The 26,427-nt window shown below is 42.7% G+C and overlaps 1 protein-coding gene across 1 annotated transcript; it reads right to left on the bottom strand.

Annotated features, from left to right (window-relative positions):
- Positions 1-1,566: 1,566 nt before the first annotated feature.
- On the bottom strand, positions 1,567-26,427 carry LOC149458127 (5-hydroxytryptamine receptor 3A-like). The gene is made up of 8 exons (XM_089682629.1): positions 26,273-26,427; positions 24,986-25,030; positions 24,792-24,901; positions 21,181-21,350; positions 14,563-14,711; positions 7,074-7,284; positions 5,754-5,882; positions 1,567-1,904 (listed from the first exon to the last, which is right to left on the bottom strand). The coding sequence occupies exons 1-8, from the start codon at positions 26,423-26,425 to the stop codon at positions 1,642-1,644; spliced, it is 1,230 nt and encodes a 409-aa protein (XP_089538755.1). The 5' UTR covers positions 26,426-26,427; the 3' UTR covers positions 1,567-1,641.

Below are 26,427 nucleotides of genomic sequence, written 5' to 3'. Positions count from 1 at the left end.
AGGCTTTTTTGAGTTTGGGCAAGGACACAGGGGCCCCATGATCCCCTATTGCCGGGGGCCCAATGAGTTGTCAGTCCGCCCCTGGTACTAACCTATGATGACACTCCATGAGTTGGCCGGCCCTATAGTCCGCCACTATCATTTGCCAACATATGCCCCCTTTATGGCCTGATGAAGGAGCATGCCACACCTACTGCTGCTGTACATGGAGCTGACAGCACTCCTGTCTGCCCTGTAGATCCACACCGACCAGAAAGTACTGGAAACCACCAGCACATCAAGGACAGTGCCTGCATCGGAACTGTCCAGGAGTTGCACAGCAGTTAACACTAGTTCGATAAGTGCTCATTTGACTACTACTATTGTGAGTTGCCAATTTTGTGGAAAATGATCATTTGCTTATATTGCTGCACTTAGATGGCGCTTCGTCTGTTTTTTTATGGAAAATAAAGGAGAACCAAAGTTTGTCATCTTTTGCAGGCACATACAAAGTTAGTTTGACTTGCTAGGTATCTATTTACTTGGGGCAACTTCATCTTTTACTAAACAACCTGGTAATATATTGTGTTTTTGTGAACTAAAATTAACTTAAAGCTAAAAACTTTACTCTCTAAATCGAGGACGATTTTGAATCCTTATGCTGCTAGCATTAGTAAATGGATGGAAAAGTATATAATATTTACCCCTTGTACACTGATGTTCTGATTGAGTCCGTCTGTCCATTTTTTAGACAGACCCGATTGGAACCTCTATTCTACTGTATGTAGTGGTCGGTGTAAACGAACATGTCTGTTTACACCCACCTACAGCCAATCTGATTTGTCAAAAGGAGACGGATGGGGATCTGTTGCCCTTCCGTCCTGCAGATCAGATGGTATTCAGGTGTAAACCGACAGGCGGTCTGTTTACATCTGACCGCCCATAGAGGAGAGCGGTCTGCATAAGCAGAACTGACGTGGACCTGTCATCCACCTGCTCAGCGGGGATCGTAGCCTTGTGCCCCAGGTTTTCCTACCCCTCCTGGTTACCCTGGATCTCCATGGCATGCCTAGGGAAGGAGATCACCTGCATAGTATGAACCCAGAGGTGCTCAGTTCTGAGCACTTCCGGGTTCAGAGCTTTAAAACCCTGGTGGCTGTGGCCTGTGAAGAAAATTTGGTAAACTTTATTTTTTTAAGTTAAAAAAAAAACAAAAAAATTAAAAGCCTTCTTCTACAATGTACATACCCATGTGAATGTGCATGTCGGTTGTGTACAGGTATGAAAATGACTACTGTGGCACATGTAATGGGCATCACCAAGCAAACCTAAGGAAATGCAGTAATTCTACAGCCATCATTCACAGTTAGCACTAAACATAGTTATGACCCCTAAAGCTTTTATAGTGTCACATATGGACATTTTTTGGTACTGTGCTGTAGTTTTTTATCGATTTCATGGACGCACTCTATTTTGAGGTTGAGAAAAAAAATTTGCATTTTAGTATGTGTACACAAATTTAAAAAAAAATGGCTCTGGCAGCACAAGGGTTAAAGCAGAGGAAAAACTAAAAAAGGTCTTGTCACATTTTAGTTATCAGTATATTATGTTTATTGAAGAGAGGCAACCAAAGGTAAAGCCCCTTGGTTTAGTCATAAAGGTTTATGTGGTCCATTTGGTGACTATTGTTACAAAAAATGCAGCAACTATCACCAGATGGCTATAATACACCCACACCTCCAGTCTCCCCTGTATTTCTTCACGTTTTGTGTCCAGCTTTTCTTTGTTCTGCAACGACAAGATGTGCGCTTTTATCAACTGTACATCTTGAAGCATTCTTTCCAATACAGAAAGGGTAAGATCCCCATCTACCAGTTCCTCGTCCACAGGCTGTACATCCCTGGAGCAAGACTTGAAGAAGAGTCCTGGCAAAATATACACACATCTTTTCAGTATGGGCATTTTATTGCATTGCACCCTGCTCCAATATATCTATAATGCACATTTGTCATGAAGACGTTGCTTTAAGGACAGCTGCCCCGTTGGTACAAATGTCCCCTAATCCATTCCCCCTGCCTCTCTGGGTGATACCCATCTGGATAAATACATACTTCCCTCCCCAATCCAGTGATCTTCAGGAAGTCGGGACCGCTGGAGGCCTTCATACAAATGAATAGGGACATGGAGCACATGTGCTGCTGAAGAAGGACCCAGTGGAGAATCCTTTTCTGGAAATAGATTAAGGAAGAACACAAGTATTTGCCCAGGTGGGTGGCACTCAAGAGAACACTTTGTGAAAGGCTGATTACATATTATTGATTATTCACCCAATTCATGAATTTGCATTCTACACACCAAAGCAAAGAACTGCTGTATATTCTAAAGCACAGCCATATGCTTCATACATGTTCAGATTTGATTTTCACTTTAAAGTAGGGGTAAGACCTTCACTTGCTTTATAAATCTGCCCCATCAAGAGCTTTTTTTTTTTTTTTTAAAGTGAAGTGCCAAAATATAAGGAGTGTGCTAGCATAGCATGTCCTTACAAAACATGTCCTATAGAAATGACAAGCTGAAAACTGATTGGTTAATAATGCAACATATACTCACTTCTCATAGGTTTGTAAAAGTTTTCATCCACTGACAAAGTAAATGGCAGGAGATAGGACAGGTAATTTTTAAAGCAAACTGGAAGACTATGGAGGACATTAGTCAAGCAAACAAGCAACACAATTTGTCACAAATCAGACTACGTCTCCTTCAGCAAAGTATCTGTGACAGGTTTACAGACCTGTGTATTTGCATTCCTGAGCAGCCAAGTGCAACAGTTTGCAGAGTTCTGAGACTTAATACTAGATTATTAGATTTATTACTGAAGATAAGACAGATTTAAAATCTAAAGAGATGTGTAATTAATAAGTGGCGAGGGTCATGTTTTCAGTCACAAGTGTTACTTTAGAGCAGCCAAAGGAGGAATTTATGACCCAGGCTGTAGCCTTGTAATAAATCTGTCTCATGGCGTGTCTTACTGCACTTATTTAGCATTGCTTTGCCTTGTGACAGAATAGATAAATGTCCCCCTATATATTTTTCTTCCTTATCCAATGAGGGAAACAGGAATGTAGAAACAGGTTATACTGCTACCTACAGGAGGTTGGGACACTGGCAAACAGAAAAGAAGACAGCCCAGTATGCTCCACCCAGCATGGCTCTTTTTTTTTTTTTTGCTAGTGTTTTTTATTTAGCACTTTTCGGGTACTTTTTTAGTTAGCACTGCTGCTCACCTTCATTTTATGGAGTTTTTTTCTCAGCGTTTTCATTCAAAATTCCTCACTACACCACAGCTTGAGCTTTATAGCAGTTATCTGGATTAGTATTTCCTTAGCAATTGCTTTGGAGGCCATTACCCTGTTTGGCTGGATGCACGAGGTTAAACTGGAATGTGACCTTGTGCATTGTGGCACTTTCCAGACCTTTGTGTGCTGTGTTAGCAGTGAAACTCTTTCTAGGTCGAGAGTGGTGGCACAGCCTCAGGTGTGACCCTTTCTGTGAAGACTCAGTTAATAATACTGGTTGGGGGAAAGCACCAGGGGCTACCTCAGCCACTGCACCACTAAGCACCTTTCAAATTTTATGCCACTGTCAGTTCGTACTTTGGTGAAGGTTAAGGATGAGGGATCAAGTACGGGTTGGAGTGCTGATTGTGAGCACTCTGCATTCTCTTTCCCACTTTACCTTGAACCGGGTTGCTTAACACCATGCATCACAACACGTCTTCCCAAAGACAAACATAAACCAGTCCAGCTGCCAAAGTTGACCTCAGCCCATACCCCCCTAGTGGTTCTGGAGGAATTTACCCCATATATTCAGATAGAATTGAGGCCTGAAACTGGCACTTGAGACCCCTATTGTTTTAGGGTTGTCATCTGCAGAGTCTGCTTAGCTCCATTGGGTGGGGCCAAGGACTTCTCTATGGCCACTCTGGACATCCTGTTTGTGCCTAGTTACTGGAATATTCTGCCAACAAGGGCTCTAAGGGCCCTGTGGTGCCATCCTCAGCAGCACCTGTCCCTGACCCACATAAGACCATAAATGAAACTGGACCTTCAGCCCGTTATCATATCAGGGTCCCAACAGTCTGTATCTGGAGAGGATGTTTGTGGGACACCACCATGTCCTACAGTTGAATTGGTTATCATGCAGGTTGTTTAATCTCATTGATGCTGTTCCAGACTTGGGGTCTTGTAGAGCTGCATCTGTCACAGGCATTTGTCAAATGCCAACTATGTCTGCCCTTTTTGCCTCTGTGCCCCATTCATAGAAGCCATATTATCTGTTCCCACAATGAAAAGTGCTCTATAGTTGGAGGAGGTAGGCCTTTCATTCATCCACTCTTCCTCTAGTCACAGAGCACATTTTATTGTGGAAACCGATATTACGGCTTCTATGAATGAACAAGAGGGGCAAAAACATATTTTGGAATGTATAGGATGGTTTAAAATTGTTGCAATTTTTAGTGAGCACCTGAAGAACACATTCGTAACAGATGCTACTTTCAACTGTATTTTCCTATTTCTTTAATTTATATTCTATTATTTTCCATTCTATTTTATTCAATTTTATTCTATTCTATTCCTTTATAATCGATTCTTTTCTATTCTGTTTTATTCTATAGTATTTCATTCTATTCTATAAAGCAGCTTTGGTAGGAATCATAATCTTATTTCACTTTTATACCTTGCTGTATTTATCACAATATGTTTACATTTCAAATTTGTTTAATTTGTTTTGTTATAATTTATTTCAGATTCATTGAAATTTGTTACTATTGTGATTTGGAAAATTGGACACATCCGAATTAACCGAACATTTTGTCCGATTCGTAACAAAACAAATTGCACATGTCTACTGACTAGAGGTAGCTGTTGAAACACTTGCCAAATATCAAAGTAATATATGAAGAATGTATAAGAGGCAATAGTGTGAATGATGAGAAACACTTTTGAGTCACATGGAATAAAAATACTTGAGTTTAAAATATAGAAGATACAACCATCAATTAAAATAAACATATCACAACCCTGGCCAATTCAAACTGAGCATATGCTATCAGAATGATCAGACGATCTAGAGGGGAGACTGGAGCCAAACTCAACTTGAAGCTGAATTTTGCTAATTAGTTTAGCTGCCTATATATCTGGATCCACTCATTCATTTGATGTGTTTTATCGTTGAAAGTAGCATCTGTTACGAATGTGTTCTTCAGGTGCTCACTAAAAATTGCAACAATTTTAAACCATCCTATACATTCCAAAATATGTTTTGCCCCTCTTGTTCATTCATAGAAGCTGTACTATCGGTCTCCACAATAAAATGTGCTCTGTGACTAGAGGAAGAGTGGATGAATGAAAGGCCTACCTCCTCCAACTATAGAGCACTTTTCATTGTGGGAACAGATAATATGGCTTCTATGAATGGGGCACAGAGGCAAAAAGGGCAGACATAGTTGGCATTTGACAAATTCCTGTGACAGATGCAGCTCTACAAGACCCCAAGTCTGGAAAAGCATCAATGAGATTAAACAACCTGCATGATAACCAATTCAACTGTATTGTGGAAGGTGGGGGTGGGCATGAGATGTTTACTATTTTCAAATGGGAGCTGGCACTATTTAGGGTGTCTGCTGCATAATAGCTGTGTTGATTTGATGTTTATAAAACTAACCACAGGTTTCCTTTAACAGTTGTACATAGAGAATAGCATGGATTCATTACCCTGAAAGACAGGACATTTCTTCTTAGAAGTCACTTCTGTTTTTTGGACTTTACCACCAATATACATTATAAAGATAACTTCCAGAATCCCCATAATTATCAGTAACATGGTTCCGATGAAGAACATCACTGAAAAAGAGAATAAAGTGTGTAAAAGATACAGTTTTGAACTCTTTTACAAGACATTTAATCCACAGAGGTGTACAGTACATTTCCAATACAACAATGCTGGTTAGTGTGTGTGTGTCCAAAATGAAGGTTGCTACTAATCAGTTCATGATGCAAAATTGTCCTTTTTAGATACATAACCTAACATTTTTCCTTTCCTGTCTGGCTTACAAACACGTCACCAATTTATAATTAGAAAATCAAACTCTACTCCAGTCTGCCTCCAGAGACCCAATTATTCCCTTACTGGGCACCACCACCACTCTACTACAGTCCACCTCCAGAGACCCAATTATTCCCTTACTGGGCACCACCATCACTCTACTACAGTCCACCCCCAGAGCTCCAATTATTCCCTTACTGGGCACCACCACCACTCTACTCCAGCCTGACTCCAGAGGCCCAATTATTCCCTTACTGGGCACCACCATCACTCAGTACAGTGGAGGTAAAGCTGGAATGCCAGTTAAAGCCCAAGATCTAAAAGACACCTTTCTGTGATGTCATTGATTTCTACCTACCAGTAGACATAATCAATGACCAGGAGCAGTGGTTAGAGATTGACATAAGGGCTTATCTATCAAATTATGAGGATGCCACCATGCTGACAAGCTTCGGTAATGGAAAAATTCTTTTTAAGGCTAAATCTACTTTATCTGTTTTGAGCAATACTAACGGCTTTCATTAAATTTCTTAGCTGAACTTATCACAAAAGTATGAAAAAATCCAATATCAGAATCTTACCCTTAGGCCCACGTCACACCGATGGTTCTGCCAATGGCAAATTTCCAAGGTGCAGCTGCCACTCAAGGGAAGTCATTCCTTTGTTGGCCAAAACACCACAGTTTCTCAGTAGCTAACAGCAACAAAGCAATATCTTGCTGATTCAGCCAGTGAGGGAGGCACAAAGGAGAAGGTAGGTCAACTCATCTGTTAACATAATCACTGGTGTGTGATGAACCTTGGGAGCAAAAGTACCTAAAGGTATGTCTATGAAAGCAGCAGTTGGACCCACAGGCAAGAAATCTGAAGTAGCCTTTAAATACGTTTGAATTTAACTCTTGCATGTTCTCTAATTACCCTCCACTTGGCCAATATCAGTGCTGAGCCAAGTATTTAAACATTGCAATTTTGTTCAAGCTGTATTCTTACCAACAACTGGAGGTACATTGGTGGAAGCTGGCAGGTAATCATTAAGGATGATTGCCAGGACGGATATGCCCAGAAGCACTGTAAGTTTAAAGTTGGCCTTTTCTTGATAAGATTTGGGAATGAAGTAGGATAGAAGGTCCAGGACCAAAAGGAACAAAGTAGGCACAATTAGGCTGAACATGTAAATGCTTGATTTGCGTTTCATGACTGCCTAAAGAATAATTGCAGAATACATAAAAAGAGAAACAGTAAATGAAAGTATATTTATGTGACTTGCGCATATTTCCTTTACTGACTTTTGTGCATTTAGGCTCCATGCACACTGGACGTTTAGCCCCAGTGCATGAGGACCTGGCATTTAAGAAGGCACAGGCGCACCATCCAGCCCTGCTGCCAGCAGTCTGTAAAAGTCTGTAAGAGGCTGACAGCTGCATGGGGCTGGACAGTGCATCAAATATTTGGAGCAGACTGCTTGCTTTCCTGGCATTTGTTCCAAGGTGCATATTAGTAGAATTTGATGCACTGTCCAGCAGCACCTAAACGCCAGAGCCTCATGCATCGGGGTTAATCGCCCAGTGTGCTTGGTGCCCTAAAGGAAAATCAATCTGATTGTAGGCTAGGGGATTTTTATTTATTGGTCATTGTAACAAGGTAAATTAGTACATGCCTCAAATGATTAAAGTATATCTAAAGCCAATACATGGAAACAGTTAAACCTCCTGTCAGTTTTTTATTGCTGTCTTTGTCCCCTTAGGGAGATTTCCCTTCACTTCCTGTCCAAGAAACTCAACAGGAAATTAGGTGCCCTCTGTGCTGGGGACAACTGTATAATTTAGTATTTCCCATCATTATCTGTCCCAGTGACAAAGGTTGCCAGGGCAAACAGTGACAGCAATAAAAACTCATTTTAAAAACCACACTCCACAAAAAAAAAAAGAAAAAAATAGCTTTAAATTCACATTAAAAAAGTAGATAGAGCTGAAACAAAATTATTCAAGGGCCTGGTGCAAAAGATGGACAATGATCACATCATAGCTCATATAACATCTTTTCTTTTATCTATTATGCTGCAATTTTTTGATGAAAAGGTCTGTCCTCATTAGTAAGCCTCATGTGCCTACCACGCTGCACAATATAGTATTGTATACTGCAATCAAATGGGGGTTGTTGTAGTTATGCTTATATTTTATAGCCTCAGAGACCCGGGAGCTGATGCACACTCTTCAATATGGGTTAAAGAGAGGTAAAAGCTTCTACAGACATGATAAAGGGAAGAAAGCCTGGCAAATTACAACTGTGCTGTCTAGCTAATTGCAGCCCTCTGCAACCCAAGGAAGGAGAAAAAGACATTGCAGTGACATAACCTCCTCCTCTGTAAAGTATGATAAGTTTAGCACTAGCTATTCTATGCTGTGGCGGATCTCCTTGGTGGATATCCTTGATGGATACTGGGGGGTGAGTTGTGTTATCTGGGGTGCAGATCTCACTGGTAAGCTGAGTGTGTGTTGGAGTGCTAACCTTACTTGTGACATTGTTATGGAGACGTAAACTATGTACAAGTTTTCAGATCTAACTGATCTAATGTCAGAACCTGAATCACCTCCTGGTGGCACTGTGGTTCCCGGAGTTGATGGGCGCAGTTCCGGTGGCCATCATCAAGTTTCTCCCAGCAGCCAGCTGATCCCTGTAATTAGGCTCCTCCTGATTCTGGCTACTGGGAAAGTGTATACCTTGTCCCTTGATTTGCATCATTGCTTCAGTGTTTTGCCTGTTAGCTTGTACACTGTATCCTGTTACCCCATATGTGCTCCACTTGTTCCTAGTTCCCAGTCCCAGTTCTGCTCATGCCCTTTCTATGTCAGCTTCCCTCCACTTGTATATAGTGTATATATTTATGCTAGAGTATAAACCTCATTGGTGGCATGGATAATGGGAAATGAAATGTGTGGGCTGTATCAGAATTTACTGGTGCTATGGATAATATGAGATGAGCTGTGTGTGTTGTGGTAGAACTGGCTGATGTGAAGGATAATGAGGATTGAGCTGCACGTTCTGTGGCAGAACTGGCTGGTGCTATGCATTAAAGGGGGAGGGGCGGGTTGAGCAGTGTGTGCTGTGGTACAACTCACTTGTGCTATGGATAACGGAGAGTGAGCAGCACATGCTGTGGCAGAACTCGCTGGTGCTATGGATAGTGGGGAATTACCTGTTTGTGCTGTGCAGAATTACCTGGTGCTATGGATAATGGGGAATGTGCTGTGTATGCTGCGCAGAGCTCCCTGGTGCTATGGATAATGGGTGTAAGCTGTGTGTATTGTGAAGAACAGAAGCACCCACTGGTGACATTGTGGTCCTCTGGCCTTAAAGGTGTGGTTCCAGTGTCCACAGCAGGTCCCAGGAATTAGTCTCCAGTTGATACTGGTTGTTGGGAGAGCATTTATCCCCTCCACTAGCTTTTCACAGTGCTTCATCATTCTGTCCTGTGTGCCAAACATCTTGAAATTGTTGCTCTTGCCCTGATCCTGATTCTGTACTTGTTGCCCTGACCCTTGCTGCCTTGAAGCGGTTACCCTGATCCTACCATTTGTACCTGATCTCTGTTCTGGCCCCCTTCCTGACCCATATCACCCGCTGTTGCTTGCACCTCCTGCCTTACCTGCCTTATCTGATCTCTCCCATTGCTTTTTATATAGTGTATTATAGTTACTTTGTTTTTCAGTAGGTATCACTTGTCATGTGTGTTTCACTATTGCTTGTATAATATTTGTGGTGTGGATGTTTTTTTAGTTGCGGTGTTATTAATAAACCTTATTATAAAACTTTACTTAGTTAGGGTCCAGTCTCCTTTGTACAGCTGCACAGATCTGATCACCCCTGCGTTTACTGCATATTGGCACTTGGTATCCTAACAGGTGAGTATCCCTGTCAGGGATACCACAGAAATCCAGCAAGGATGACCAGATCAGCGAGCTGCACCTTAAGAAATCAGGAACCAGGCTGAGTAAAGTTAAAGTTATGAAGTTTATTAACATAAATATCACTCTTACAACCAGGGACGGACTGACCATTTGGAAACTCGGGCACTGCCCGAGGGCCCGGGGTCAGTAGGGGGCCCCATGAGATGCCCCTGGTACCTTTTTCATAGGCTTTTTTGAGTTTGGGCAAGGACACAGGGGTCCCATGATCCCATATTGCCCGGGGGCCCCATGAGTCCGCCCCTGCTTACAACACCGACACCAATAAACCATAAATAATGTAATGTGACAAAATAGTGAAAGTGCAGCAACCCAAATGATAACCTAAGTACTGTAAATACAAATGGAGGGAGCAAACACACGCAGGACAAGGTCAGGACTAAGACAGGAAACAAAAGGAGTAGCGAGCAAGGTACTGGAAGATCTGGATGCAGGGGGCTGGTCACAGGAACAGGTCTTAAGGTCAGGTGCAGGTACAGGAACAGGTCTTAAGGTCAGGTGCAGGTACAGGAACAAGGATGAGGAACAGGGAACAAGGCTCAGGACCAAGGATCAGACTGAGGCAGGGACCCCGGCTTGCAGGAAGAATACTGAAGCACTGAACTTCAGTCAAGGGCAGGATTGTATACCTCCCAGCAGCCCACATCAGGTGCAGCCTGAGTACTCAGACAGCCCAGCTGCTGGGAGACACCTGTTGGCGATCACCGGAACTGCACTCTTTGACTCTGGGAACAACAGTGCCACCAGCAGGTAACCCAGGTGATGACAATTCCTGACAATTTCACCACCAGCAAGCTGCTGCTTCTGGTTAAAATCTTCCTTCATAGCCACCAGATACTGTCCTAAGCAGCTGTCTTTTGGAGATGTTAAAGTTAACTGCAGCTGCTACTGAGAAAAGTTGTGCCACTATTCCCCTCACCCTCTCCACCATTCAGAGTGTTTGTATTACTATTATCACACCATGCATTGCACTGTGAATGGGCAGTGGATATCCTGTCATTAAACTGCTCCTCCCCCATGCACAGGATCTAATGCATTGTCAGTATCGTAGCACATTGTCCTAAACAGGGACTATTACCCATGTTTAGTTTTTGACTGGGTTGTGGTCAGCCCAGAATGATTGGTATTGTTTTTCACTTGGTCTTTCCCTTAGCTCAGGGGATTTTCGATTTCTTACTACTGCCAGTAGTTGTTACCGGTACCACCATCATTAGTATGAGATTTTGAAACAAGTCTGTGTTATGTATATTTATATTTCCTTTCGGCCATTCCAGTAGGAGGTTCAGGCCACTGGTGCATGTTGGGGGGGTATAAATATTGGAGGCAGGGGACTTGTTTGTAAAGTCATTCGTTTTTCTCTTTCTTCTAAAATAACATGTTATAGTTACCTGCTCTATGCAATGTTATAACACAGACTATCCCTGAACCTCCTCTTCTCCAGTCTTCCACCCAGTGATGAAACTACCAGGGTCGCAAAGGTCGCACTTGGTGGGGGGGACCCAAGAGCTCGGACTGTAGCTGCATGGAGACAGTGTGTACTACACTCTCTCTCACACAGCCCACAGACAACACTTGACAGCCCGCTCCATTCCCCCCCCCCCCTCGCACGAATAGGAAAGGAGAGAGAGCTGGATGAGGTCCTCCTCCTCTCACCCCTCTCCTCCCTGGCAGCACTGTGGTCAGAAAGGGGATGCGTAGGTGGGCAAAGCTTAGCAGCTGGCAACTATATCATGGAGAAAGTGTGCAGAGTGCCTGAGACTCCTTCCTGGGGTGACTGAGCTCACCTTCCATGGTGTTTGAGGTGTCCCCCCCCCCCCCCTTTCCCTTGACAGACTCTGAATACTCTGTTGTAAGGGGGAACTCTGTGGACTGTAATGTAAAGGGGGACTCAGATGTAAAAGGTGCTTCATGGACTCTGACGTAAGGGGGGGCTATGGTGAGAGGAGACCCTGTTACATCAGATTTCCCCTTTACACCAGAATCCACAGCGTCCCCCTTTACATAAGAGCCCCTGCTTAAATCAGGGTTCCCTTACATCAGAGTTTCCCTTTACATTACAGTCCACAGGGCTCCCCCTTACAGTGTAGATGCAAATTCTCCAGACTCTGATGCAATGGGGGGCCCTGAGAACCCTGATTAAAGAGGAATGTTGGAAACTATATTGTAAGTGGCAGCTCAGGTTATCAGAGACACCCTTAGGTCAGAGGTATCCTTTACACTAGAGTCAGCAGTGTTCCCTCTAACATCAGAGTTCTCCCTTACATCAGAGTCAGCAGAGACCCCCTTACAGTTTAAGGGAACTCTGGCAGTTCAGCTGTAAAGAGGAACTCTGCGGATTCAGATGTAAAGGGAAACGCTGTAGATTCAGATGTACAGGAAAAACTCTGCGTATTCAGATCTAAAGGGGAACTTTGTGTGATCAGACGTAAAGGGGGAACTCTGTGGACTCTGATGTAAGGGGGGACTCTTGTGATTAAACCCATATGATTAGAAATGTTATTTAATCACAAAATATGTGTATAGTGTATATTACAAAAAATAAATTGCAGTGCACCGCTAAAGTGTTTGCGTTTGGCTTGAAGAAAAGGTGGCAACCCTACCCAAGACAGCAGAAAGGGGGCCTGCTGAAGAACATGTCATCTGCATCCATAGATACAGACAGCAATGCTCAGCCACACCCCGCCCCCCATTCCCTCATCACAGGATTCGACTGCCAGCAACAGGAGCAATGGATCCCACTAATTTCAATCTGCCCAGTGAGGAGAGGGAGATCAGAGAGAGCCGCTGTAGATGAGCACAGCACAGGATCGAGATAGGGTTCAGGTAAGTAGCAGTGGTAGCTAATATACTGTACTTCATAGCACCAGAACACAGTAGCTAGGTCTTCTGAGAAGCTGTGTGCTATTAGGCTCTGGCCTACTTGCCTGCTGCGTGCACACCCGTTCTGACAGTGGAGGGGCTTTCACTTGGCTGCAGATTTCTTCCCCAGCTCCCTCTGCCTCATCAGGTGTGGCCTTTCTGAGATCTCGAGGGAGGGTAGCTGAAGAATTTATATTTGCTAGGCATGTTCAGGAAGTCAGGGAGTTGTGGGAAATGGAATTAACCAGTACACGCCCGGCCAATAGCCAAAAGGCGGCCGGTAAAATGTACTGTATTTCCGGGTTGGACGCCAAATGGCGTCCTCCCGCACATGCACAGTTTGCGCTAATGCAGAGCCGCGCGGCAGCCCGATCTGTCACCGGCCGTGTACCTCGGACACGGCCGATGACAGATCTGAGTATCGGCCCCGTTGCCGGTACCATGTGACCTGCTGTGACCAATCACAGCAGGTCACATGACAGTTGTATACAATGAATGGCTTCATTCATGCCATCCATTGTATACTACTGTCTAGCTGTGAATGGTCACAGCTAATCACATGCACATGTCAAGTGATTAGCTGTGGCCAAATCACAGCTAAGCACAAAAAAAACCCCAAAAAAAAACCCTGAATGAATGGATGTCATTTAGGTAAATGCTTGCTTATAGCAAAGTAATTCTTTGCTATAAGCAAATTGTGTAAAAAAAAAAAAAATACTGATCACTTCCCCAAAGTAGTACATTGTTACTATGGTAACATTGTACTACTTTGGACATAGTGAAATATTAAAAAAAAATCTTATAAAAAAGAAACAAAATGTAATAAAAAATTAAAAATAATAAAAAAATAAAAAAAAATAAAATAAAAAAAAATATATATATATTTTTCATACTGTCACCAGTCAGTGTCGCTGTTCACCGCCATGCCAGTTATATGATGACGCTGTACTGCACTGGTGACGGTACGTAAAAAAAAAAATAGTGAAAATAATTTTTTGCATTTTTTAATTTTCCAAAAAATTATGGCAAAAAAATACAACTTCAAAAAACTCACTATGCCTCTTACGAAGTATGTCGGACTGTCTACTCTGCAAAAAGAGGTCATTTGGGGGATATCTGTACTATTCTGACATTCTTGGACCTCAAGAAATTAGATTGGCTGTCAGTACTTCAGGATTGATCAATATTCAGATCTATACCATAGTTTGTGAACTCTATAACTGTCCTACAAACTAAATAATACATCCTAATTTGGGTTATTTTCACCAAAGAAATGTAGCAGAATACATCTCGGCCTAAATTTATGAAGAACAATTATTTATTTGCGAACGTTTATAACAGAAACAAAGAAAAACGTGTTTTTTTTCAACATTTTTGGTCTTTTTTTGATAATTTAGCAAAAAATAAAAACCCCGGCGGTGATTAAATACCACCAAAAGAAAGCTCTAATTGTGTGAAGAAAAGGATAAAATTTTACTTTGGGTACAGTGTTGTATGACTGCGCAATTGTCATTCAAAATGTGAGAGCGCTGAAACCTGAAAAATGGCCTGGGCAGGAAGGTGTCAAATTGCCCGGTATTCAAATGGTTAAAGAAGCCCATGCCTGGAGCTATGCATGGTGAGTAATGGGCACTCCGCTACAACAACATCTGTACCTGGAATTTGAGCTTTGAGTAGCCATGTAATGAGCCTTCCTCCACTACAATGTCCAGCAAGTGCCATTCTCCAGTATCCAAGAAAAGTTTTTTACTTTGTTCAAATATTTGAGAGGTAGTTTTCTGCATTTTCAAAATCAGGCTTGGCTCTAGGGAATATAACAGAGAGATAAATCATGTTATATGAACAAAACACAAAAGGAATACCCTGTTTAAAAGAAACTTTGTTAAAATGAAGAGTCATTAACAAATGTTATCCTAAAAGTATAACTAAAGGCAAAACTGTATTTTTTATTTTGGATAGAGTAATCGAAGGTTACAGTCCCAGTCAGTTTTTTTGTCATCTGTTTCCCATTAAAGTGGTTCTAAAGCCTTCAATTTTTTTTTTTTTACTTTAACACATTCTGTGTGTAGCACCCTATTAGTTACAGTTGTGTCCAAAATTATTCAACCCCCACTGAAATTGAGTGTTTTGGCCAGTTTGACATTGCTTTTGATCATTCAGTCATCTTGCTTACATTTACATTAAAGAGGCACTTGTAGGTCAGACAAATATAACATAACAGTTATAATGAAATAACCACAAATGTCTTTTCTGTGCTCACAGCATTATCAGTTTTATTCAACCCCCAAGTGACATTCAATCTTAGTATCCTTTTACAGTTATAACAGCTTTTAAACGTGAAGCATAGCTTGACACAAGTGTCTTGCAGCGATCTACGGGTATCTTCGCCCATTCTTCATGGGCAAAGGCCTCCAGTTCAGTCACATTCTTAGGCTTGCGCACTGCAACTGCTTTCTTTAAGTCCCACCAGAGGTTCTCAATCGGATTTAAGTCTGGTGACTGCGATGGCCACTCCAAAATGTTCCAGCCTTTCCTCTGCAACCATGCTCTAGTGGACTTGGAGGTATGCTTGGGATCATTGTCCTGTTGAAAGGTCCAACGTCTCCCAAGCCTCAGGTGTGTGACGGACTGCATCACGTTTCCATCCAATATCTCCTGGTACTGAAGAGAATTCATGGTACCTTGCACACGCTGAAGCTTCCCTGTACCTGCAGAAGCAAAACAGCCCCAAAGCATGATTGACCCTCCACCATGCTTCACAGTAGGCAAGGTGTTCTTTTCATCATAGGCCTTGTTCTTCCTCCTCCAAACATAGCGTTGATCCATGGGCCCAAACAGTTCTAATTTTGTTTCATCAGTCCACAGAACACTATCCCACAACTTTTGTGGTTTGTCCACATGGCTTTTGGCATACTGCAGTCGACTCTTCTTATTCTTTGGAGACAGCAAGGGGGTACGCCTGGGAGTTCTGGCACGGAGGCCTTCATTACGCAGTGTGCGTCTTATTGTCTGGGCTGAAACTTCTGTACCCACATCTGACAAATCTTTTCTCAGTTCCTCAGCAGTCACACGGGGACTTCTCTCCACTCTACGCTTCAGGTAGCGCACAGCAGTCGAAGTCAGCATCTTCTTTCTGCCACGACCAGGTAGCGTTTCAACAGTGCCCTTTGCCTTGAATTTGCGAATGATGCTTCCTAAGGTGTCTCTTGGTATGTTTAACATCTTTGCAATCTTCTTATAGCCATTGCCCTTCCTGTGAAGAGAAATCACCTCTTCTCTTGTCTTCCTGGACCATTCTCTTGCCTTCACCATGTTTGTAACCACACCAGTAAATGTCTAGAAGGAGCTGAGTATCACAGTCATTTTAAAGCTGCCTAATTGGTGCTTATTATGCTTGATTGCTGCTCGGTGACATCCACAGGTGTTTTCAATACCTGATGGAAAGCACCTGTATGAACCTCTGTTCTTCAGAGTGGTAGTCTTTAAGGGGTTGAATAATTGTGGCAATGAAGAAACCACATAAGAACCATTTACTACTGTATTACATAAACAATTGATGTCATTTTAGTTGCATTTGGGTAGTTACAACGTCCTTGTAGGATTTGATTCTGAATACAATTCCAAATGTACACTATAGTCCCTAAACCCCTTTACAGCATTGGGGGTTGAATAATTTTGGACACAACTGTAGGTTGTTAAGCAAATTCCGTTCTTTTTGGCTCCTCTGTAGTCACTGGAGTAGCTGTTGATTTGTATTCAGCTATTCTGGGTTTCACAGGCTGCAGGTTTGATTGCTCTACCTTGCCTTCTAGACTTCTGGAACATTGGGAGTTCAGCAAGGCAAATGAGCAGCATGAATATTTATAGTGGTTATTGTATATCATCCTTTACATTATTTTTTTCACAACAGATGTTGGGAAGCAAAACTGGCAGGATTGGCTCCCCATTATGAGTCATCATTTTTGATGTTCTGCAACCCTTTTAGTTGAGTATTTTACTGCCAAAAAGAAGGTTTCCCGGAAATAAAAGTCAAAAAGCTTTTTTTCAAGGACTCAAATGACAACTTTGAGCGCTAATATCATTTTATTGTATAATTGTTTTCTGTGAACACAAGTGAAAAACTTGCAGCTCCCCAAAGACTTCTTTTTAAAAGTTTCCCCACACTAAAGCAGCTACCCAACACTTAACTCTTCCCTACTTAAACGATTAACTGCCCCCATATCCTGTTTTTATAGGTCAGTGGAGGAAAAGCGGATGCTGATTCCTCACATTGTGTAGACCAGGGGCAGACTGACCATTCGGGCACTTGGGCACTGTAGGGGACCCATGAGATGCCCCTGATACCTTTCATAGGCTTTTTTGGGTGTGGTTTGAGTGTTGATGAGGACACAGGGGTCCCATGATTTCCTATTGCCCAGGGACCCCATGAGATGTAAAGTCCGCCCCTGGTGTAGACTGTTTGAATTTCAACCCTACTGCTTGAGTGAGCATAGATATTACAACTATTACTATGTACAGGGACAGATTTGTCATTAGGGAACATATAAATGTGGCAGAGACAAAGAGGCATTAGTTATTCAACTTAATTAACAATTCCCCATTATTAAGCCCCATACACACAATGAGAATTTCGGGGGAATGATCATCCATTTTTTTTGTATACTAGTCTCATATCGAAACTGAAGAAGTTACTAAAGTTATGAAAATTCTTGTACGACAGAATAAAAATTTGAAAGTGACTCGTATGATGCCATCACATATGACACTCCTGATGATGTCATATGACGAAACACGTAGGGCGAGGGCTTGATAGCGCTACACTTGTCCTCTGAGAAGGAATTGCTTTTTGCTGGGATTTAAAGTGCCATACACATGCTTTTTATGTAAGTGGAAATTTAAATGTTCTTTACCTAATAAATATGGTGTTATGCTATGGAAGTTTCCCTTTGATGTTTTTACGGTGGTGGAGGAGTACTGTGGATGTTCTGGAGAAGTTTTGTCGCAAACGATTAATCTAGAGATGTTTCCACTATGGAGTCTGTCATCAGCGTATAGAGGTGTCAAGACCACATAGACGGCCAACTTTCCTGCAGGAGAGCGCTGCAACATCTTATGCGATATTTGACCTACCATTCCAGGTGGTCAATTATCTGTGGTGAGTGGGGCTCTGGAGGGGGAGAACTAATTGGAGCACTATGCACAGAGAATTACTATGGATAAGAAGATTTACTACTGTATCACTTAATATTCACATCGGATGCGGATGAAGGTTTCTTTGGGTTTTTTTTTTAAACTTTCAACTTTTTTGGAACATTATATTTTTTATATATATATTGTTTTATACTATTTTATACTATTTTACTGTATACACAGTTCTTTGGCATTGTATATGTGCTATTTTTAGCACTATTGACATCTAAGCACCTTGTATTCACACATGTATTCATTTAGGACTTAGTCACCGGGGAGGAGGGATATAATTGCCAGCCCTCGGGCAATATAGTATATGCACATTTGTGGGCACGTTTTGTGTAGTAGGGAGTTTATTTATTTAAGTAGCTTTCAGGAGAGGCAGCGCATCAATTTTTATGTTTACACTCACACATTTGTTCACCGGTACACATTTGTGATGTTGCTAGCAGCAGCCAATCTAATTGTTCAGTCCTCTGCGCAGGTTATACTCACACACATTGGTATTGAAAATATGACTGATCATGCCAAAAAACGCATTTACCCGCTTGTTAACCATATACCAGTTATACAGTAGCAGAGCAACTCTCCTGCACTGGGTCACATACCTAGTATGTTATCCGTGTTCCCGAGCAGGGGGCACACACATGCGCCGGGGCACAGCAGTGCTGTGATTCGGTACAGCACCGATCAGTCAACAGGTCTAAGCCAATGATTTTTGTAGCGTTAGTAGCATCCCGCAGTCACCAAGAATTCGAACAGAGAACAGTAGAGCCCATAGTGTACTTCCAGATGTGCTTGCAAATCCTGATTGGCAGCCCACAGATTCTGCAGCACCCATACTTTCCCCATTCACTGCCCAACCCGGAATTCAGGTGCAAACAGCAAATTTAACTACTTCTCTTGTTTTGTTTTTAGCTGTTTTTCATGGAAGATTTGTATAATTTAATTGTGGACCAAAGCAATTTATATGCTGACCAGTATATCGCTGCCAACCCAAATTCCTACCTTGCCAGACAATTCGAATGGAAAGGTATCACGTGCTGAGCATTGTGATTGGTCCCGCAAACTTCTGGGAGCTGTGCAATGTCCCAGAAGACTGTTGGGAGGGGGGGGTAAGGAAAACTTCCGCTCGGATCATCTAGGCATGTCAGTGCGTGCAGCGCTGCTGGAGGAGATTTCTCTGCCACAGTTAAAAAAAAAAAAAAGAACATATATGCCCAAGCATGAGGAGCCTAGAGTGGTTAGTGGGTGGATGTTTTGACATATTGTTTTCACTTTTTCTGGCAGAGATTATTTATCCACATGGATGCTGTAGATTCTAATGGTGGGCATACCACACACTTTTTCTGACAGAGATTTCTTCATCCACATCGATCAATGTGATTTGAGGAATCTGTTTTCTGCAGCCCACAGGCTACATAAAAAAAAAAAAAAACATTACATATATTCCCAACAAGGACCAGCGACATACTGGTACGGCACTGGACTTTGAGTGGTTATACCGGGATGATGCCTGCAGCGTCAGGCATCATCCTGGTATCAATTTTATCAGCTGGCGGTCGGCATGCATGTAAAAGCAATCCTACTTAGCTGCTTTTACGGCTTTCTTGGGCTCTCCTATCCCACCGGGGAACCTAAGAATGCAGCCGGTGGTTCTGCCTGCTTACCACAGAGCATAGAGGAGACCAGAGCAGCTCTAATCATCTCTACGGTCTAAGAAACCAGAATCAATGAGCATTTCATCACTTATGGTTTCGCCAGATGTAAACAGCGCCATTTTTAAATTTGGAAAGCATCTGATCACACTGATCTTGGTGTGATCAGATTCTGTCAAAGGCAGAGGAGAGATCTGGGTCTAATAGACCCCAGATTTCTCAACATAGAATACCTTTCACTGCCTATTGCTATCACGGGGGATATTTACAATTCCTGTGATAACAATAAAAGTGAAAAAAAGGAAAGTGTATAAAAATAAATGAATAAAATAAAAAAAATTAAAATGACCTGCAGCCCCCCATAAGGTCGCTCGCAAAGGCGAACGGGCACGTTGGTCTTGCCTCAGTCGTAAACTGGATCGCACCATGTATATTAGGTATCACTGCGAACATCAGATCAAGGGCAGTAATTCTAGTACTAGATTTCCTGTGTAAATCTAAAGTAGTAACCAGTAAAGGTTTTTAAAGCCTGCTCAGTGCATCCACATGAGAGCTAACAAACTCGTTGACTATTTTTACACAGACTCTAAATTGTATTTTAAAAAGCCACAGATGTGGTACATCAACATTTAATTGCCATTTTAACCTGTGTGTGTGTCACCTTGTGTGTCTGTACCAAGGCCAGATATTGATCATGGCCATTTGGGTGATTTCTGTTATCAGTATGATTTAAAAAGGAACCAGACAACTACGTGATAATAAATGGCTTCATATGATCTCTGTTCGTAAATAAAAGACAGTTTATGGCATGATCAGTCATATGTTCAATATCAGTGCCAAAATGTCACTATTTCTGCCAGAATATGCAAACTTTTGAGCACAACTCAGTGAAGTGACTGGCTTCAGGTGATACACAGCAATTAAACAAATCCTCCTAAATAAGTTGGACCTGTTTATCTACAGCCAATGTCCCGAATTATACAGCCTGCCTGAGCTTTCAGAACGCAGGAGGTGGGCAGCTGAAATTACACACTGCAGAACTCAGTGAGGAGAGCTGAGAGCTTATTGGAAGGAAGAGACCCCCCCCCCCCCCCACTCCAAACAGCCTACAGGACTAGAGCTGAGGTTGTCAATTACAGGCTGTGTGCTAGAGTTTCCTCCCCTGTCACCTTTTTACCTCTTGGTCTCAGGAAAACTTGTCAGAAGTGAATGCAGATAGCAGATGAACCAGGCAGCAGACAGAAATTACACTTATTACTCTGGATTGAGATGAGTAAACACTATAGAGGAATATGCTTTGTTCATATTTCATGTTAGAGGTTTGCAACCAATTTAAAGATATAACTGTGTTGTCATTTCCTCTTATCAACTGTTATAGTTGCTAAACAAAATAAAATAAATATAATTTATATAAGCAAAACTCACCAAGGTGCATGAAGCTTGTAAGAGATACAGAACATTTCTGAACATCAAATGGGAAATAGTGGATATCCAAAATACATGTGCTTGTTAAATGCATTGGTTTGACTGCTTTGATCATACCATCTGATGTTATATTGACATACATTATCCACGGAGATGTATCTTCAACAACTCTGTCAAAGAAAAAGGAAGAACACCCTGCCACGGCTTTAATACACATTGCCATCTTAAGGCTTTGGTTATATTGGTGTTTAAAGGGGGGGTACGACATGCACGTCTGACGTCTGCTGAGATCCCCCTGAAATTTCAGGTCTGAAAGAATCTACTGAACCACAATTGTGACTTGATTTATATTGATCTTTAACAAACTCATGCAGACTCCACCTCCGCAACATCGCCAAAATACTCACGTTCCTAACCCTAGAAACCACTAAACAGCTCATCCACTCCCTCATCATATCACGACTCGATTACTGCAACTCCCTCCTTACTGGTCTGCCTCGCCGCTGGCTATCCCCGCTTCAGTCGATCCTGAATACGGCTGCCAGACTCATTCACCTTTCCAACCGCTCCGTTTACGCCACCCCCCTCTGCCAATCCCTCCACTGGCTTCCGATTGCGCAACGGATCAAGTTCAAAATCCTAACGCTGACGTACAAAGCTGTCCACCATACTGCCCCGAACTACATCACTGACCTAATATCCAAGTATCGCCCAGCACGCACACTCCGCTCCTCACAAGACCTCCTTCTCTCTAGTTCCCTGGTCTCCTCCTCCCATGCCCGCCTCCAGGACTTCTCCAGGGTGTCACCCATCCTCTGGAACTCCCTGCCCCAGCCCATCACATTATCACCTACTCTCCTCTCCTGTAGGAGCACCCTGAAAACCCACCTCTTCAGGGAAGCCTACCCCACCCCCTGCTAACTTGCCGACCTCCTCCACTCTTCCTACCACTCCATCCCCCACAGCTTTCTCCTCCTGTGCCACCATCCCCTCCCTCCTAGATTGTAACCTCGAAAGAGCAGGGCCCTCGATCCCCTCATGTTTTGCATTGTATTGTATTGTTATTGTTCTGTCCCCCTTTCTAATGTACAGCGCTGAGCGAACTATTGGCGCTTTATAAATACTGTATAATAATAATAATATTGCTTTTAACACACCTGCTTCCCATTCACACCTGAGACCTTGTAACACTAGTAAGTCACATGACACCAGGGAGGGAAAATGGCTAATTGGGCCCAATTTGGACATTGTCCCTTAGGGGTGTACTTACTTTTGTTGCCAGCAGTTTACACATTAATGGCTGTGTGTTGAGTTATTTTGAGGGGACAGCAAATTTACACTGTTATACAAGCTGTACACTCACTACGTCACATTGTAGCAAAGTGTCATTTCTTCAGTGTTGTCACATGAAAAGATAGAATAAAATATTTACATAAATGTGAGGGGTGGACTCACTTCTGGGAGATACTGCGTATAAGGTGTAACAGTATTTAAAGGGAAGGTGCAACAATATTCTTTATATTATATATCTATTACTTATTATGGGAACGCAATTGTTGTTTGCAGCCATTTCTATGTGTTATTGTTTGGTGTTTGAGCATAATATTTACATGATTGGTTAATAATTTTTAAATACACAAATAATACAGTATATAAAAGTGCGTGATAAACATATTTACCGTATTTGCCGGCGTATAAGACGACTTTTTGACCCTTGAAAATCTACTCAAAAGTCGGGGGTCGTCTTATACGCCGGTATACGACATACTGACACTTTTTAGGGGGGCGGCGCAGTGCCGCCGCCGCCCCCCCCCCCCTTCCAACAGAAGGGACACTAAGTACAGGGGTGGGCAGGGGCTGGTGTTTCCTACCTGGCTCCGGTCCCACGACGATCCGGTCCAGGAAGCGCGGCTGCTCCTTCGGTTCGGCCACTGGATGTTCGCGCGGCTGCTCGGCTCCGCCTCCTCACCGGTGATTGGCCGCAAGAACTGTAGCTCAGGAAAGGCTCACAGGCGGCCAATCACCAGCGAGGGGGCGGAGCCGAGCGGCCCCATGAAAATCGAGTGCAGGAGCAGCAGGTAAGTGTGCCGTGTAGAGGTGCTGCTGCAACCACATATGCTGGCTGCAGCAGCACCATACTAGAACAGGGTCAGCAAGTGTCATTTGTGTCAGTGGGAGGAACAGTGCCCCATCACTGATACCAATGATGGAGCACTATTCCTCTCACTGACACCAATGATGGGGCACTATTCCTCCCAATGACACCAACGATGGGGCACTATTCCTCCCCCCCACTGACACCAACGATGGGGCACTATTCTACCCCCCCCCCCCCCACTGACACCAATGATGGGACACCATTCCTCCCACTGACACCAATGTTGGGACACTATTCCTCCCACTGACACCAATGATGGGGCACTATTCCTCCCACTGACACCAATGTTGGGACACTATTCCTCCCACAGACACCAATGATGGGGCACTATTCCCCCCACTGATACTAATGATGGGGCACTATTCCTGCCACTGATACCAATGATGGGGCACTATTCCTCCCACTGACACCAATGATGGGGCACTATTCCTCCCACTGACACCAATGATGGGGCACTATTCCTCCCACTGATACCAATGATGGGGCACTATTCCTCCCACTGATACCAATGATGGGGAACTATTCCTCCCACTGATACCAATGATGGGGCACCTATTCCCCCCACTGACACCAATGATGGGGCACTATTCTTGTCACTAATACCAATGATGGGGCACTATTCCTCCCACTGATACCAATGATGGGGCACCTATTCCCCCCACTGATACTAATGATGGGGCACTATTCCTGCCACTAATACCAATGATGGGGCACTATTCCTCCCACTGACACCGATGATGGGGCACTATTCCTCCCACTGATACCAATGATGGGGCACTATTCATCCCACTGACACCGATGATGGGGCACTATTCCTCCCACTGACACCGATGATGGGGCACTATTCCTCCCACTGACACCGATGATGGGGCACTATTCCTCCCACTGACACCAATGATGGGGCACTATTGCTCCCCTGGTGTGCATTGGAAGAGGGGTAGTCTTATACGGCGAGTATAGCCCAAACACTACATTTTAGCAGGAAAAGTAGGGGGTCGTCTTATACGCCCAGTCGTCTTATACACCGGCAAATACGGTATATATTTCTTTGAACACTAAGTGCTTAAATCTAGCAGTCAATCTCTAGACCCAATCACTGTCACATGACCAAGGGATCCATGCCACCACACCCATGATCACCAGCACCTGAGATTTTAGTGCCAGTGGCTACTGAGTGTTGGCAAGGCTTCTTGACAGTGTCTCTTTAAGGTCCCAAGGCTAACCATAATATTTATGGCTACCTAAATCCCCACTGGGGAGATTTCCCTTCAGTACCTGCCCTGGTTGCACCCTTAACATCAGATTATGGCTAGATGTCACTTGGACAGGAAGTAAAGGGAAATCTCCCCAGTAGGAGCAGCAATTAAACTTTAGACAATAGACCATATGGCTTTCCATAAATCCAGACCTAAAAGCCACATTCAATTAAATAAAGGATCCCATGATGTCTTACTGTTCATGGAAATAGAGGTCTGGCAACCAGAAGTAGGACAATGGAAGTGTAATATGGCTTATATTGCAAAAATCATCCGGGTTCCAATATATAAAATCATTTTTCCACACCTGGAGACAGAAATGTACTTGTTAGTTGAAGATATCTCCCAATACTAACAACAGCACTAACAGGAGAGCTGTAATGACTCTTACCACAGATAGCCAGAAGTATGTTGTCATAGTCTGTGTCTTTTCAACCTAGGGAAATGGGACACTAATGAGAAGGGCAATCAATGCCACTTATCTATTAAATGCTCTAATAGCTTCAAGACGGAAAAGGGGAAATGGACAATAATCAGCATCAAACTGCTCTAACAAGAATTTTAAATAGGCTCTTAAACTGGAACTAAACCCTCTTATCATTTACAGCCACGGAAGTCTCCATTTTAGTTTGAGCTGAAGTTGCCATGGTGTTGCACATGTTATCAGTTATGACACCAGCCATTTGTTGGCTTGACAGTTAATTTGATAGCACAAGCAACTGGCTTACCTTGAATATAATGATTTTGGTAAACCATTAAATTGATGAGTTTAGTTCCCCTTTTGCATAGTGGGTAATATAAAATATTGTTACGGTTTTCCAGTGTGAAAATATATTTGTATCTTTCATATTCATGACATGCACATCACTATGAACTGTAGACTGAGCGTATTTTATACCTTTTCTAGTTTGTATGCTATTTTGTATATTGTTATGGCAGTAGCACAATGGTTTAAGCTGGACATACACAAACCTTCAAAATTTTCAGTACATTTGATGACTTGATGAATGTCATTTGTATCTACTTAAATGTTTTGTTTGCTTTTAGCATTTGATTTAGCAGTGAATGGACTTTCCCAAACAAAAACCCCATTCACTGGTAGACAAAATTTTTCCGTCCTACTACTTTGAATTTTCTCAGCTCTGCGGTTGAAACTGAATTTCAGTTTGACACCACTAATTACAAAATCGAATGAACATTCTTAAAATGAAAAATGTCACACAAGCATCTACTAGTGTATATCTATCTTTAGTGTTTAGCACTTCTGTCTTGAAGCATTGCAGTCCTTGGTTTGAACGTCGGCCAGGACACCAACTGCGTTGAGTTTGTATGTTCTCATTGTGCTGGTGTCAGTTTCCTCCAACACTCTGAAGACATGTTGGCTGGTTATTTGGCTCCTGTCTACATTTGCCCATGTATGTGTGTACAAATTGGCTATGAACATGTATCAACAAGTTCTGCCTGCCAGTTCCAAGCCTGAGAAAATGGGAAGGGCTGAGGAAACACCTGACATAAAAAAAAGGCAAGAAACCTCTATAGAAAAGGCGTTTAGGCATATCAGACATGGTACCCAGAGAGCTGGCTCACAGAATCATCGACAGTCAGACACAACTGAATGTATACAGTTAAAAATATATTAACAAATCAGGGTGATGGACAGAAGCAATTTAGTTCTCACCAAAGAATTAATTGAGATGAATGTAGTATCCACAAAAACGATCAGCGGTTTACTCCAGTCTTTTTTCGGCATGGTCATTGAGAGTAAGGGTCCACGTTGAGTGATATTCAGATGGTCAACCACATCATATTGTTTACAGGTCCTGCTTAGCATTA

Source organism: Staurois parvus, unplaced genomic scaffold, assembly GCF_062004578.1.
Source record: "Staurois parvus isolate SC_StPar_1 unplaced genomic scaffold, SC_StPar_1.0 ptg000293l, whole genome shotgun sequence".
NCBI classification, from domain to species: Eukaryota; Metazoa; Chordata; class Amphibia; order Anura; family Ranidae; genus Staurois; species Staurois parvus.
This window is presented reverse-complemented; position numbering and strand designations above follow the sequence as displayed.

Excerpts from the sequence above, each read along its gene's own strand:
- LOC149458127 (XM_089682629.1), bottom strand. The coding sequence starts at position 26,425 with ATGCTAAGCAGGACCTGTAAACAATATGATGTGGTTGACCATCTGAAT. Across the intron at positions 5,883-7,073 it reads CAATGTACCTCCAGTTGTTG|TGATGTTCTTCATCGGAACC; the intron begins GTAAGAATACAG and ends TCTCTTTTTCAG. Across the intron at positions 1,905-5,753 it reads GAAATGTCCTGTCTTTCAGG|GACTCTTCTTCAAGTCTTGC; the intron begins GTAATGAATCCA and ends ATATTTTGCCAG.